The 16014-nt window shown below is 41.8% G+C and overlaps 1 protein-coding gene across 1 annotated transcript in view; it reads right to left on the bottom strand.

Moving 5' to 3' along the window:
- Window positions 1–16014, bottom strand: part of LOC146864180 (sodium channel protein type 4 subunit alpha B-like) — a 1025953-nt gene that overhangs the window by 804031 nt on the left and 205908 nt on the right. Inside the window, exon 4 of the mRNA XM_085638948.1 lies at window positions 32–220. Coding sequence (XP_085495074.1) covers window positions 32–220 — 189 coding nt within the window. The remainder of the gene's footprint in view (window positions 1–31; window positions 221–16014) is intronic.

Below are 16014 nucleotides of genomic sequence, written 5' to 3'. Positions count from 1 at the left end.
GGATTACACAAGTAGCACTCAAAACACGTACTGCTCTTTCCATCATGGTCTTCAATTTCAGGATTCTTTCTTGCTCTTCTTTTATTTCTCTCTGTCTTCTGTTTTCTTTCTCATAACTCGCTGCCACAACAGCCAGGACAAGGTTTACAATGTAGTAAGCTCCAAACATAACTGTAAAGGCAAACAGTATTGTACTCTGTTCTCCAGATGAACGCAACACCTGAAAGGAAAAATATGAAATTATGTTCATCCAGGAGACAGGACAAATACTATATGTGACAAATAGTTAAGTACTATACTTTTAATCAGTGGCAGTGGCAGTCATTCTGTTTCTAGGCCAATAGAGGGGACTGGATAGTGAATATGAATCCTCGCAAATGTTTCAAAATAGGTGGGGCGCTCCGCTCCGCTCCTACCCTGAAAGTCTCGGGGTGATTAGTCAAGCGGGGGCCGAGAAAAAAGGGGGGTCCCAAAACGCGTTTTCCCCATGCATTTTTCCATAGGGACCTTTAGTCCAAGGTACAGCCCGAACTGCTGAACAGAATTACTTGAAATTTGGCAGAAAGGTAGTCCTCAGGTCAGGTATGTGCCTTTTGAATATCTGGAGTCAATCTGTTCAGTAGTTCCTGAGAAAATTTCAGTTAAAAGTACATATCTATCTATAAGCGCGCACCGTGCGCGCACGGTGACGTGCGCGAGCGCAATTCTGATTGGTTGTTAGATGTCAGTAAACATTCTAATCGGTCGAAATCAGGAAGTGTCGGCCGCCATTTTGTCTCTCGCAGTCTGAGGCAGTGAAAAACAAAGGTGGAGAACATGCAAAGGGGGCAGGGTGGACAGTTCCTGACCCCCTAGCCTTTGTCAGGGGGTCACTGAAGGACCCCTAAGGCTGAAAAAATGTTTTTTTATTTTTTTGACGAAAAAGCGCGGGGTGCGTGCACCGTGCGCGCACGGCACGCACAACGCATCGTGGGCGCTCTGTGCGCGAAGCACACCGAGCGCCCACAGCGCGCGCACGGTGCGCACACGGTGAAAAACCTGAAAAAAAATAAATACATAACTTAGCATTTAAAAAACTGTACAAATTCACTTAAAAAACCATAGGTTTCACACACATTATAGTTAGGAATTAGCATTTAAAAAACCTTGCAAATTCACTTAAAAAACCATAGGTTTCACACATGTTATAGTTAGCTGGACATTTCCCTCGTAAAAAAACAATGAAATCCCCCCGTTATAGTTAGTGCAGGCAAATATAACTCACGCGACCGCAATCCTCTGCTGATGACGTCAGATATTACATCACTGATTACATATGTGTCTTTCTGAAAAATAAATATTTGTAATATATGTATAGCTAAAGATTAATGGAAGAAGACATGGGTAAATAGGTGTCTAAATACAGTGATGTAATATCTGACGTCATCAGCAGAGGATTGCGGTCGCGTGAGTTATAGTTGCCTGCACTAACTATAACGGGGGAATTTCATTGGTTTTTTATGAGGGAAATGTCCAGCTAACTATAACACGTGTGAAACCTATGGTTTTTTAAGTGAATATATATATATATTATCTACTGGCGGTTATAGTTAGGACCATGTTTCCATAGGAAATCCGCAACATTCTATTTGGAATAACTTTGGCGCCGATTGACGAATCCTCGCAAAATTTTCAAAATAGATGGGGCGCTCCGCTCCGCTCCTTCCCTGAAAGTCTCAGGGGATTCGTCAAGCGGGGGCTGAGAAAAAGGGGGGGTCCCAAAACTCGTTTTCCCCATGCATTTTTCCATAGGACCTTTAGTCCAAGCTACAGCCCGAACGGCTGAACAGAATTACTTGAAATTTGGCAGAGAGGTAGTCCTCAGGTCAGGGATGTGCCTTTTGCAGGTCTGGTGTAAATCTGTTCAGTATTTCCTGAGAAAATAGCATTTAAATCAATATATATATCTATGGGCGCGCACCGTGCGCGTACGGTAATCCTTACCGTACGCGCACGCTGACGTGCGTGAGCGCGATTCTGATTGGTTGTTAGATCTTAGTAAACATTCGAATCGGTCGAAACCAGGAAGTGTCGGCCGCCATTTTGTCTCTCGCAGTCTGAGGGGGTGAAAAACAAAGGTGGAGAACGTGAAAAGGGTGCAGGGTGGACAGTTCCTGACCCCCTAGCCTTTGTCAGGGGGTCCCAGAAGGACCCCCAAGGGCCAAAATTTGTTTTATTTTTTTTACGAAAAATCGCGGGGTGCGCGCAGCGTGCGCGTATGGTTGAAACGGAAAAATTCCACGAACTGCGTAACGTGGGCGCTTGATGAATCACCGCGAATCACCGCGAATCAGCGCGAAGCGCACCGTGCGCGCACGGTGAAAAACCTTAAAAAATAAATAAATAAATAAATACATAACTTAGCATTTAAAAAACCGTACAAATTCACTGAAAAAACCATAGGTTTCACACACGTTATAGTTAGGAATTAGCATTTAAAAAACCTTGCAAATTCACTTAAAAAACCATAGGTTTCACACATGTTATAGTTAGCTGGACATTTCACTCGTGAAAAACCATTGAAATTCCCTCGTTATAGTTAGTGCAGGCAACTATAACTCACGCGACCGCAATCCTCTGCTGATGACGTCAGATATTACATCACTGATGACATATGTGTCTTTCTGAAAAAAAAAATATTTGTAATATATGTATAGCTAAAAATTAATGGAAGAAGACATGGGTAAATAAGTGTCTAAATACAGTGATGTAATATCTGACATCATCAGCAGAGGATTGCGGTTGCATGAGTTATAGTTGCCTGCACTAACTATAACGGGGGAATTTCAATGGTTTTTCACGAGTGAAATGTCCAGCTAACTATAACATGTGTGAAACCTATGGTTTTTTAAGTGAATTTGCAAGGTTTTTTAAATGCTAATTCCTAACTATAACGTGTGTGAAACCTATGTTTTTTTCAGTGAATATATATATGTATACTGCTGTCGGTCGCCCGTAGATAGCTGTAGTTAGGACCTAGTTTCCATAGGAAAAGCGTTTTTTGTTTTCCCAATAACTTTGGCGCCTGTTCACAAATCTTCGTGAAATTTTAAAAACGTATGGCCTGCTCCGGTCAGCTCCTGTCTTGAAAGTTTCAAGGTGATTCATCAAGTGGGGGCCAAGATAAAAGGGGGGTCCCAAACATTTTGCAAAAAGGTAGCCCTTGGTTCAGAAAGAGACCTTTTTGTTAAAAGGTGTAAATCCGTTCAGTAGTTCCTGAGATATATCCAAAAAAGAAAACGTTTTGATATCTGGGCGGAGCCTAACCCCCCCAGCAAGAGCTTGGCTCTAATTGGCTGCCAACACTTCAAACCAGGAAGTGTTGGCAGCCATCTTGTGCCTCGCATCGAGTGAAAATCTTCAGGGGGGCTGCTGCTGGAGGCTGGAGGCTCGCTGCTAGCAGACGGGGTGAAGATTCCTCTCGCTGTTTAAAAGCAGGCAATTGAGAATTAAATGGCGACGCGTGTCACTCTAATTAAAGGGAACCTTTTTCGAGCAGGACCTGCACTTGCAGCGGAGATGGAAGGCAATAGAGACACCAACCCATCACAGCAATTTAGAAATTTCTGTTTTGATAAAAAAAACAATGACATTTTTCTGCAAACTAAAAAAAAAACAGTGCGTGCCTGAGGTCCAAATGTGAGGAGGTCCGACAAATGAGTTTTGTTTTAATGTTCAGGACGAGCATGGCAGGTGGTGTTGCAGAGCTTCAGTGGACGCGAAAGTTCGCATAAAAACAATGGATTGCATTTTAACAAGGCTAACATAACTTTTTCATGATTCCCCAGAACATTGTATATAACAATAGTGGAAGCTGTAAGAGATACATTATGAACTCTCACAAACTAACCAATCTGTCATCTGCGCAATTGCTCTCCCCTCCGATCTTGGAGGCTCTGTTTTCTTTTGAAGAATTCGGGAAGACAGATGCAGCCTCTATGTACATCACCAGCCGCACTTGGTATGACATAAGCACCAGCACATGGTGTAGTAGCAAAATTATTTCACTGCTCGGCGAGGGCACATGGTCATCATAGCACAGGTGTGTACGTTGATTCTTATACCAGTTCTATGCAAATCCTAAACATGTTCTAGTTCAAGCGCTATGCGGCATGTTGTCCCAACAATAGCTTACTCTTCTTGTATTGCTGTCCCTTGTCACGCGTGACACTATTAGGTAACAGCTAGCTGCATTCTGGGACTTGTAGTAGTAGGTCCATTGAGAACAGGTACAAATAAAGTGCTCAGGATGAAAAATCTTAATATAAGGTATCTGTGTCACCCGCCACATTGCACAATGTATTATCCGGCTCAGCAACAGTTTCCAGTATGAAAGACAGACTGCAGGTAAAATATATGCATTAAATAAATATAAGGCGGGATATTTGCTCATTTCTCATGCAAAGGAGAGCAGCAAGCAATGTTGCTGCTCTGCTTTGCATGAAATGGACACAGCAGAATGCGTCATATCTGCTAAAGTATGGCACCTTTTTGCTGTCTCCCTGCACTTGCGCACTGTGTGCTGACTGGCACCAAAGCAGGCACCCTTGCACCATGGTGCAAGGGTACCTGCGTTACAGGCAGGATTGTTTTTGTGCAGAAAGAGTTACCTTCCTGCACAAAAACAATTCTTAAAGTCATTTTCCAGAATGCAGCATGCATAGAAAGTGGAATTAACAAAGAGAAATACAAATGTTTCTCTTTGTAATGCCTGGTTCAGGAAGGCGTACCATTTTGCTGCAATTCTAGGTTTACTCACCCTAATAAATCTGAGATTGTGTCAAAATCCATGAGTGGATGCAAGGGAACGCCCATGCTCCACCCATGGGACACCTCCCTGACTCAAAGTAACGCAAGATAGTGCTAAGCGCTGCCTTCTGTTACTTTTTTGAAAACTTTCAAGCAAAGCCACACAAATCGGATTTGAATGGCTTTTTAAATTACAAATAACATTTTGCAACATGGCTGAGCCCAACAAGTGGCTTATTTACAAACCAAAATATTAGTAAATCTGGGTCCCAGTGATGACATCCGAGGAGGATTTAAGGCACAGGAAACTCCTGCCACATTTTAATATTTGTGTATATAAATGAAACATATAGCAGCAAGAAAATAGAAGAGGTTGACAGAGAGGGGAAGAAAGTAAAAACAAGCATTTGCAATGCATTAGGTCTCGCATTTACGCGAGTTTGAGCTATTGACATTGCAAATAACAATGCCTATTGGCATTGTCATTTACAATGCCAATAGCTTTAACTCGTGTTACTGCGAGACCTATTGCATTGCAAATGCTTGTTTTGTTCACCGAATATTTCACCTATGCGTTGGACCTCAATTCGATTTGTGACAATAAAACAGAATAACGGGCAGAAAGTGGCACGCGGGGTGCAGCGAGGGCATTCATATTGAATCTAGTCAGGAAGCAGTGGCAACATTTCTGCCTTAATTGCGCACAATTGGTGCATGGGAAGCCTTGATAAAATTGATTTCCAGGTATATTGCACATAGAAAGCACAGTCAAGTTAAACCGGTCACCGTTTAATTGGTGTGTTGTGACTGCGGAACAGAGAGTCCGGCGCGCGCGTTTCAGTGTTTTCAAAGAGGGGCTGCGAATGGCGCACACGGCAGTCTGAACTATTTACAGGATCGGATCTGCAATCCCCGGAGGGGTTTCACGCTGTGAGATGTGCTGAAAGCAGTCGGGTCAAGAGTGATTAATGGCCCGCTGGTCAGTGTAGTAACACGGTCCACCTTAGATGTGGCTGTGTAACATCAACTAACTTGATGGCGAGGAACAAATTGTATCTCAAAGCTATTATTATGAAATTCATTGACAACGCGAGCAGCCTCCCGAGGGCATGTCGGGAAAAAAACGTTATGGAATTATATCACACGAACCAAACATAAAACAAGCAGGAAGTGGGATAAGGGAGGGGGTGGCAAATGGTGTGCACTTTCGCGGCCGCTTTGATGTTCTCAGTGGCCGCGCGGCTCACTGAGAACATCAAAGCGGCTGCGAAAGTGATCAGCAGGCTGCCAAATGGTGCGCGCGCCCGGCGCACATGCACTGTAGTTGGCGGCCTGAAAGCACTGGTTTGCACTTCCAAATCCCCCTTTTACAAAAGCTCTTGTGAGAGCAGCGCTAAAGCGCTGGCTCAGGCGAGACCTAAAAAGGACTATGATGTATCCAGCACTAACGCACTTTAAAAAAAAGTGCATTAACCCTAGCTGCATTTTAGCACTTTATTAAGTTAGTTTAGCCACACTGCAAATCATCTGCACTGCTGTACAGCGTGGCTACAAAACTTTGCCAAAGCCAATAGCTCTCATAGGCGAGAACTATTTGCTATGACAATGCTTGTTTAACATAGGCTCTTCCATAGAAAACACAAACATCTATATTGCTCAAAACTTCCTGTATTAATTTCACCAACTTTCTATGCACACAGAACCAAATGGGTCCACAGATGTGCTTCATAGGTGTGGAGTAAACGATATTTGAAACCATGGTATATAAGGTCTAGCTGAGTAAAATGCTTATAACCCCAAATCAGGCACCTTAGTGGTTCCCAGCCTGGGACTTATGATTGGTCACCTCAAATGTAATCCAGCAACTCTCCTAGAGCATGGAGTAAGATCCCTGGGGGGTCAAGTCCTGAGATTATGGAACAAACTCTTCAGCCTCAGCTCCATTCAGCATCCAGCTATTTTCAATTCTGGATGCTCTCACTTGACAATCTTTCAACAAGGAAGGATGTGTGGAGAGTATGATGGCCAAGACATTTTCAGGAGCCAAAGTTTTGCACTGTCTAGAATTTTCTGATGCTGCACATCAGATTTGAGCTCTATCTGCCTACCCTAGACTCTGCAGCATTAATTACTATGGGCAACGATGCTGGGAAGATGTGTGTTCTATGTGACATTCTCTTATAGTGCTCTAAAGAGACCAAAAGGAAATATTTTTGCACTTTATAAAACAAATAAAATAAATAATGACCCTTTTAAGGAAAGCAGTTTGGGCAACAATGCTGAATGTTGCAAAGACACAGTAAACTGAGGCCTCCAACACCAGCACCATCTACCGCTATTCTAAGATCAACAAGTATTGCCTTCACCATCAACTATGCCCCATGTGCTGGTCTAATGCAGGCCTCAGTCTGTAGATTAAAGATATGGGTTCCTTAAATAAATGACTGTTGTTGATTGTTTACTGGCTGTCATCAAGAGTGCCAGCCACAAGACTGGAAAAGGATGTGCAGTTTGTTAGGACAGGACAGCATGGGATTTTCAGCAGCGGGGTGGACTCTGCATTTTTAAATGTAATATAGGCCAATTCAGAAGCTAAAGAGGAGTTGAGGATTTCCAATAACAACTAACCTCTGTTAATGAGGAAACAAGCAGGTGTCTGTCGGGCACAGGTTTATCGAGGCAAACAAAGCATTTCTGCTGTTCTGAAAGGAGAGAAATCATCTCGCTGGCTAGCACCATGAACATGCATCCTAACATAATTTTACTTTGTACGTATAGCCCTTAGTGCAGGGACAGCTTAAGGATGTTGGGGGCCCTGGGCCAAACGTATTTTGGGGACCCCTGTTCGAAACTGCTTTGAATTTATGATCCAATTCAAGCTTTTTCATGCCCTCTTTGGCCAGGTCACTGACAGTGCACAGGCACACGTGTCCAAATTCTAAATGCGTTTACATAGAATATTCAGGGATAGTGACATATTTTTAATATTTTAACACAGCAGCAGCTCACTAATATTACTGCAAATAATCTCTGTGACACCCTCCCATTTCTCATATAGGAGGTCCTGTTTTAATCTAATCAAAACTATTTTATGGATGTTGAATGAGACAAACACAACATTTCTCTGCAAAATGTATGTGATAGAATCGAACACATCACCCATATTAAAATAGAAGTAAATGAAAATTGTATTTAAAACAATTTGTTTAAGAATTATTCAAGATCATAAGGGCAAGGCTCTCTGCAGAACACAGCTAGCTTTATCAGGGGGCCTCAAAGGCTGGGGGGGCCTCAGCCCACTTTACCCATGATTTAAAATGCCTCGGTGTGAGTCGAGTCTTATTGCTCAACAGCAACCCGTCTCTGGAGCTCAAAACAAAAGAGATGGTAGGAATGACTCACAACAGCTTTTGCATAGAGTATTTAATCAGTCTTGCTAGAGATATGTTGAGCATGAGTGTTAAATTAAATGAGACATTTATGTTCACCTGTCTCTAAAAGACATGCTGTTCCCTCATCCTGAGAATTTTTTTTTTTTACTGTTTTGGCTACTAAAGATACAAGCCGAAATGTGGAAACAAAGGGCGATGAGGGAGTACTTCAATGTTCCCTTCGCATTGCGTTCAAGTGGAGGACAGTTTATGAGAGGGAGCTAAAACAAAGCGATTTAATAGTTGGCACCCATTCACATATTTTAACATGTGGCATCGTAAAAGATAAATAAATAGAAAAGACTGTAGATAAGTAAACGTTCATAACGGTTCCAGCATATCCTTAGACTTATAGTATATAGATGCTAAAACGAAAAAATATTATTCCAGTATTGGGACGAGGGAAAGAAGATGCGCAGCTGTCTGACAGCAGAGAAAGCACCGCCTGCTCCTCTGTCCCATTCACATATTTTAACATGTGGCATCGTAAAAGATAAATACATAGAAAAGACTGTAGATAAGTAAAAGTTCATAACGGTTCCAGCATATCCTTAGACTTATAGTATATAGATGCTAAAACGAAAAAATATTATTCCAGTATTGGGACGAGGGAAAGAAGATGCGCAGCTGTCTGACAGCAGAGAAAGCACCGCCTGCTCCTCTGTCCGGGCTGAGGAACTCTGACGCGAGTGGCCATGCTTGGAAAGGATCATTGTGCTGGAGTGCAGAGGTCAGAGGACGGAGGCCTCTAGATATCAAAAGACTGCCAGAAGAATGGCGGGATTCCCAGCAGCCCCGAGAGGGCTCCATTGTTGATGGGGGACAGTGGGCTCGGACATCAAAGGGCAGCAGTGCCCCCCTAACCCCAGTGCCGTACTGGACATAGACAAGGAGCTGAGCACAGCAGTCCTGATGCCTCTTCACCTCCTCATACCGCAGGGCAGCAGATCAATGCCATCTGCATAACAACATCATGAAACAATACAAACACCCCCACAGCAAAATAATGGAACATTCCACACGAGTCAGTGGTGTCCAGCTATGAAAACGTGATAGTGTATCGTGCTGCCCGGCGTCTACTTAGGCGCGAAGTAACTTGATCATATTATGCCTTTAGGGCAGAAAGGTGTCACCGAAACAGGGAATTGGTCGATTTTCATCGCATTGTAAAGCACAAATTAACAAAGGGCGTGTAAGAAACATAATACCTGAACATGTTTCTTGATTATGGGGCCAGGCTACATACTATTTGTCAACAAGCTTTGGCAACGCGGCCGCGAAAGTGAAAGTGATCGCAATCGCGATTACGATCGCGTGCAACGGAGGGCGCGCGTGCACGTTCATGTGCACTGTAGCTTTAGGCCACGGCAGCACTTTTAAAAAGCCCGTTTACAAAATGTCTCGGCCAGATCAGCGCAAGCGCTGAATCAGGCGAGACCTAAAAAAAAGGGTTTCCTGAGGTAAGAGGGGAACCGATATAGGCAGAAAGGGAGAGATAACAAGAGTGGAAGATGAAAAGTGAAACAGAGAGAGCAAGGGTAGGTGAAAAACAGAGAGTGTGAAAAAAGAAAGAGAGATACAAGACCAGAGAGAGCAGAAAAAGGGGGAGTAAGAGAGAGTAAAGAGGACGAATGATTAAAGAAAGGAAGAGGGAAAGTGAGAGAGAAAACAAGAAAGACAATGAGATGGGAAGAGGGAAATGAAGGAAGAGAGAAATTAGAGAGAATATATAATAGATACTTAGGAAAGGGAATAGCAAAACAGATGTTCACATAAATTTGTAGTGAGAGATAGCAGTATAGTGACAGGCAAAGATTGATTTAGAAAAAACGACGGAGTACGAAAGAGGGATGGAGAAATGTAGAGTGAAGTGGGATTAGAGTTAAGGAGAAAGAGTGGGGACAAGACAGATACAGAGGGAGAGAGGGGGAAGAAGAAAGAGAATGATGGATCTGTAAACATCATTCGATCCTAACTATCAAGATAAGGTACCATCATGCATCCATTGACCAGGTTCCAGTGTCTCTTAACACACATTTAGAAGTTGTGTCATTTGTTATCATCAGGAAGGAAGACTACAGACCAGAAGACCTGCACATTTCTTCCATATGTTTATAACAGGGTTGTAACACAGACCCCTACAGACTGTGCGGTGCAGATGGGCCCCATCTCTTCAGAGGCACCACCATTCAACCCAAGACCAATGAATATATGTGTGACATATGGGAGTCTTGTGGATCCCCTCAATCCATTTTGCAGGTGGGCCTCCATCACTTTACTTCACGCCACTTGTTTAAAGGCACTTCACAATTTACCAAACAAATGAGATTTTACAATAATGCAGATGACACCCAGCTGTTCTTGTACAGAGGATTTTGCAAAGGGGGTTAACACATCTAAATTGAGCACGTTAGGTTCACCGTAGACAAGACTTCTCTAACAAGTAGCTCATGAGCTACTGGGAGCTTCGCAGCTACCTGCATGTTGCTCTCCATTGTGCAGCCTAGACTACTAAATAAGACATTTTTGCTTGAATGAACTAATATATGTAAAATAAAACTGAGAGTTTTTATTAAATATGAACATGTGTGTATTTTCAGAACTCATACGTTCATGGTTGGAGAACAATGGTTTAATTTGTGAAATATATTTAAAGCTGATATGTGAGTGATTAATCATTTGGAATTGGGCAAACAGATTATTAATACCATAACCTTTGGTGCCAGAAGCATTGGGTTATATATTAGCCCTTAAAGGCATTTGAAACTGACAAAACCTTTTCACACTGCAAGTGGCCACTAATGTAGTCTTGTGTGGTATGGCCACTAAAAAAACACTAATAATATGAGTAGCTCCTCATCATTTTCATTTAACATAAGTAGCTCTTGCTACAGAAGCGTTTGGAGATTCCTGCCCTAAACATAAATAAATAGTGAGCCTACGCTAAGACTTATACATTTCTTCTCTAAACTAAAGCTGGAGTGCAAGTTATATATGCTTGAATATATCCACACTGCCCCATTAGCAAACATTAAGACCCTGGGCATTACCCTAATCTAGATGCTGTCCATTAACTCTACTCACTAACACCAGACATCCAACATCGTCCTTCCAGAACTACCTTGCACTTCTGGACTCAATAAGTAGAATATGAGCCAATCTCATTGTACTATCATGGCGGCACCTTCCTGTAGTACTCATTCACTTTGTCTTCCTAGCCCTAGGCAGTCCTCAGAAAGCACGTTATTTGAGGCTTATGTGGGACCAAGGGAAAAACATTTTGTTGAGGCCCCATAAACTAGGAGTTTTATCTGCTTTGGAAGGGTGGAATGCTGATTGAATCTGACATTCAAATTTATTGATTTACAGGTTACATACAGATATCTGCAGCAGTCACATCAACTGAGAGACATGTACCAATTGCACACTCAAAGAAATAATGCACTTAGAAAGTAGTGGAGCACTAGAACTAAGCACTATTCATGTGTTATTTTGTTATTGTGGACTTTGAAGGTCACAAGGTGGCAAGTGGCATTCGTGCATTACAAATAAACTCAGCGTACCCCTGTAACATTTCATCTTATCGTCTAGAACCATCCTATCCCTTCCATGTATTCCCTCGCATCCAATTACCCCCTCAATGTATGTTCTGATGTGTGTTTTTGAACACTAAAATGTATCAACCATAGGAAAGAGCGCCCATCTTTTCTTGCTGTACTGGTGTTGGAGCCATCTGTCCTCTTTGCTCTTCTAAACAGAAAAATACTGGCTCCTGCATAACACCTCTATGCATGAGGCAAAAATCACAAATCCACAAGTAGACCTAGCTATGTTTATTTTAGTGTGAGCCGCTGAGCTCAAATGTTGTCAGCTCAAGAACAGAGTCCTGTCCAGAGTGGGGCTTGAGTCAAGCAGCTCCAGTTGCCCCCTCATGTGAAGGTCCGGTCTGAAAGTTGGATATGAGACTGAAGAGCCATCTCTTTCACCAAACATTTCACTTAAGGGGTTATTAATAATACAGCTTTTGTTTCTCTTCCCCTCTCATGTTCAGCCGGGGATAAGAAGCAACCGACATTTGTACACCTCACAAACACAATAAATATATATATATATATCACTTAAAAAACCATAGGTTTCACACAAGTTATAGTTAGCTGTACATTTCACTCGTAAAAAACCAATGAAATTCCACGTTATAGTTAGATCAGGTAACTATAACTTGCGCGACCGCAATGCACAATGTGTCATTTCAGATGTCATCATTGATGTCATGAGTGATGTCACTGACCATGTCATAAGTGATGTAATATGTGACGTCATCAGCAGTTTATTGTGGGCGCGCAAGTTATAGTTACCTGATCTAACTATAACGTGGAATTTCATTGGTTTTTTACGAGTGAAATGTACAGCTAACTATAACTTGTGTGAAACCTATGGTTTTTTATATGAATTTGCAAGGTTTTTTAAATGCTAATTCCTAACTATAACGTGTGTGAAACCTATGGTATTTTCAGTGAATTTGTACGTTTTTTTAAATGCTAAGTTATGTATTTATTGTTAATTTTTGCGCGTGCTGTGGGCACTCGGTGCGCTTCGCGCACTGAGCGCCCACGTTGCACATTTCGTACCGTGCACGCTTCGCCATTTTTTACAAAATATCAATTGTTTTTTTCTCCCTTGGGGGTCCTTAGAATTATATATTAAATGTGATTGTTAATTCTTTTTTTCTTTTTTTCACCGTACGCGTACGGTAAGCTTACCGTACGCGCACTCCGTGATTTTTTTTAAAAATTATTAAATTTATTTTTCATACTTTTTGGTCCTTCTTGAACCCCCTGACGAACTCTAGGGGGTCTGCAACTCTCTTCGTTGCCCCCTTTTCATGTTATCAACCTTTGTTTTTCAGTGCGAGAGACAAAAAATGGCGGCCGATACTTTCTGCTTTCAACCGATTCGAATGTTTACAGTCATGTAACCACCAATCAGAATTGAGCTCACGCACGGCACCGTACGCGTACGGTAAGCTTACCGTAAGCGCACGGAGCGCGCTTACAGATATATATATTGATTTAAATGCTATTTTCTCAGGACCTACTGAACAGATTTACACCAGACCTGCAAAAGGCACATCCCTGACCTGAGGACTACCTCTCTGCCCAATTTCAAGTAATTCTGTTCAGCCGTTCGGGCTGTAGCTCGGACTAAAGGTCCTATGGGAAAATGCATGGGGAAAACGCGTTTTGGGACCCCCTTTTTTCTCAGCCCCCGCTTGACGAATCCCCCCGAGACTTTCAGGGTAGGAGCGGAGCGTAGCGCCCCATTAGTTTTGAAAAATTCGCGAGGATTCGTCAACCGGCGCCAAAGTTATTCCAAATAGAATGTTGCGGATTTCCTATGGAACCACGGTCCTAACTATAACTATCTACTGGCGACCGCCAGTAGATAATATATATATATATATATATGTATATATATATATATTATCTACTGGCGGTCGCCAGTAGATAGCTATAGTTAGGACATAGTTGCCATACGAAAAGCGTTTTTTCTTTTCCCAATAACTTTGGAGCCGGTTGAGGAATCTTCGCGAAATTTTCAAAACTAGTGCGGTGTTCCGGTCAGCTCCTATCGTGAAAGTTTCGGGGTGATTCGGTAAGCGGGGGCTGAGAAAAAAGGGGTGTCCCAAAACGTGTTTGTTATATTCCATAGGAAACTTTAGACACGGCTACAGCTCGAACTGCTGAACGGAATTACACCAAATTTGGCAAAAAAGTAGCCCTTGTTTCAGAAAGAACTCTTTTTGTTAAATGGTGTTAATCAGTTCAGTAGTTCCTGAAAGATAAAAAAAAAGTTGTCGGAAAATGAATTTCCCATAGGAAATTTGAGCCAAGGCTACAGCCCGAACTGCTGAATGGAATTACACCAAATTTGGCAAAAAGGTAGTGCTTGGTTCAGAAAGTGACCTTTTTTTAAAATGGTGTAAATCCGTTCAGTAGTTGCTGAGGAATTAAAAAAATAAAAGTTTTGATATCTGGGCAGAGCCTAAGTCCCGACCATGAGCTTACCTCTGATTGGCTGCCAACACTTCAAACCAGGAAGTGTTGGCAGCCATCTTGTGCTTCAGAGGAGTGAAAATCAAAAAGGTGAGACAAAGATTACAAAAACATGAAAAGGGAGCAGACAGACCATGGGGCATATTAGTGCTACCATATAAATACTACTTGTTCATCAATAACCGTATGTATAAAAACCAAGTGCGCTCAATAGGCGCATGTTATTAGTCTAATTTTTCACCTTAATTTAGGTTTTTGCACAGAGTGGTACACGTGGGGCTGGATCCCATGCTGTCCTGAAGAAGAGGTTAGGGGATACCTCGAAACATGTTGACAAAATAATAGGCAATATAACCACATAACAGTTATATTTTTCCTGTTATTAACCCCCTTTTTATCTTATCAGCTAGGAGTAGAAATAAATTGTTAACTCACTAGTTAGGTATTTTTAACTAACACAAACACCACACCCCCAACACTGCACAACACATAGTTTCACACAAAAAGTGCTCCTACGTAAATCTCGCAAGTCATAGCACGCCCCAAGCAGTAGATGCTTGGGATGGCCCCAATGATGAAGCATGTCACCTAGGGGCAACCCTGGGTGAGTGAGGGGACTCTAGAAAAGCATTTTTCTTTTCTAAATTGTTGAGGCTCACCAATTTGGTGAACCCGCTGTCTGTTGACTTAGGCTAGTTTCTCACGATCCATTATCTATGGATCAATTGAGTGTACCCTACATAGACAACATATTTTGTATCTGGAAAGAGAACATGGATGAGGCACCGGACTTTGTCAAGATGCTGAACAATAATACGTTAAATCTCAAATTTAGCAGTCATTTACATAGAACCACCATTGATTTTTTAGATCTGAGGTTTACTGTGCAAGACAACAAATTAGAAAGTAGCCTATTCCACAAAGAAATAGCAGGAAATAGCCTGTTTCATGTGCAAAGCTGTCACCCAAAAAGTATACAGAGTATCCCACTGGGGAGTTGCTGAGAGCCAAGATAAATTGTAGTTTGGAAGAAAGTTTTGATAGGGAAAAGCATATCATGGTAGACTGTTTTTTGGACAGAGGGTATTCGAAAAAAGCAATCAAACAGGCCTGTGATAAAGTTAGTAAACAAGCAAGAATGGAACTTTTAGCTTCCACTATCAAGAAACAGACTAATGACAACACAATAAGATTCATTACACAGTTTCACAATCTGCGGAAGAAATCAGACAAGTTTTTTAAAAGTTTTGGGAAATTCTAAAAATAGACCCCGATATAGCAAAACCCATTGAGAGCAATCCAAAAATAATATTCAGACAAGCTAAATCACTTGAAGACACATTATGTCAAAGCTTGGTAATTCAAGAAAATACAAAAAGTAACATACAAGGATTCTATAAATGTGGGGCCTGCCAAGCTTGCAAAAATAGCCACAATGTAAAAAGTATTGTGTTATTGGAGAATCTAAAACCACAATCGATGACACAACATCTTACCTGTAACTCTGATCTTGTCATTTATGCATTATGGAGCTTATGTAATAAATATTACATTGGTAGCACCATACACAAGGCAAAGAAAAGAATTCTTGAACATTTGAGGGCAATCACCAAAGACGATACCAAGTATCCAATAGCGAAACATTTTAAAACATTCCATGTTCAGAACACCAGTCTGGCATCATTTTGTGTTATTGACAGGATTCAGGTCTGAGAAAAAGGTGAAAATAAAGTAGAAGAATT

This window comes from Triturus cristatus, chromosome 2_1, assembly GCF_964204655.1.
Source record: "Triturus cristatus chromosome 2_1, aTriCri1.1, whole genome shotgun sequence".
NCBI classification, from domain to species: Eukaryota; Metazoa; Chordata; class Amphibia; order Caudata; family Salamandridae; genus Triturus; species Triturus cristatus.
This window is presented reverse-complemented; position numbering and strand designations above follow the sequence as displayed.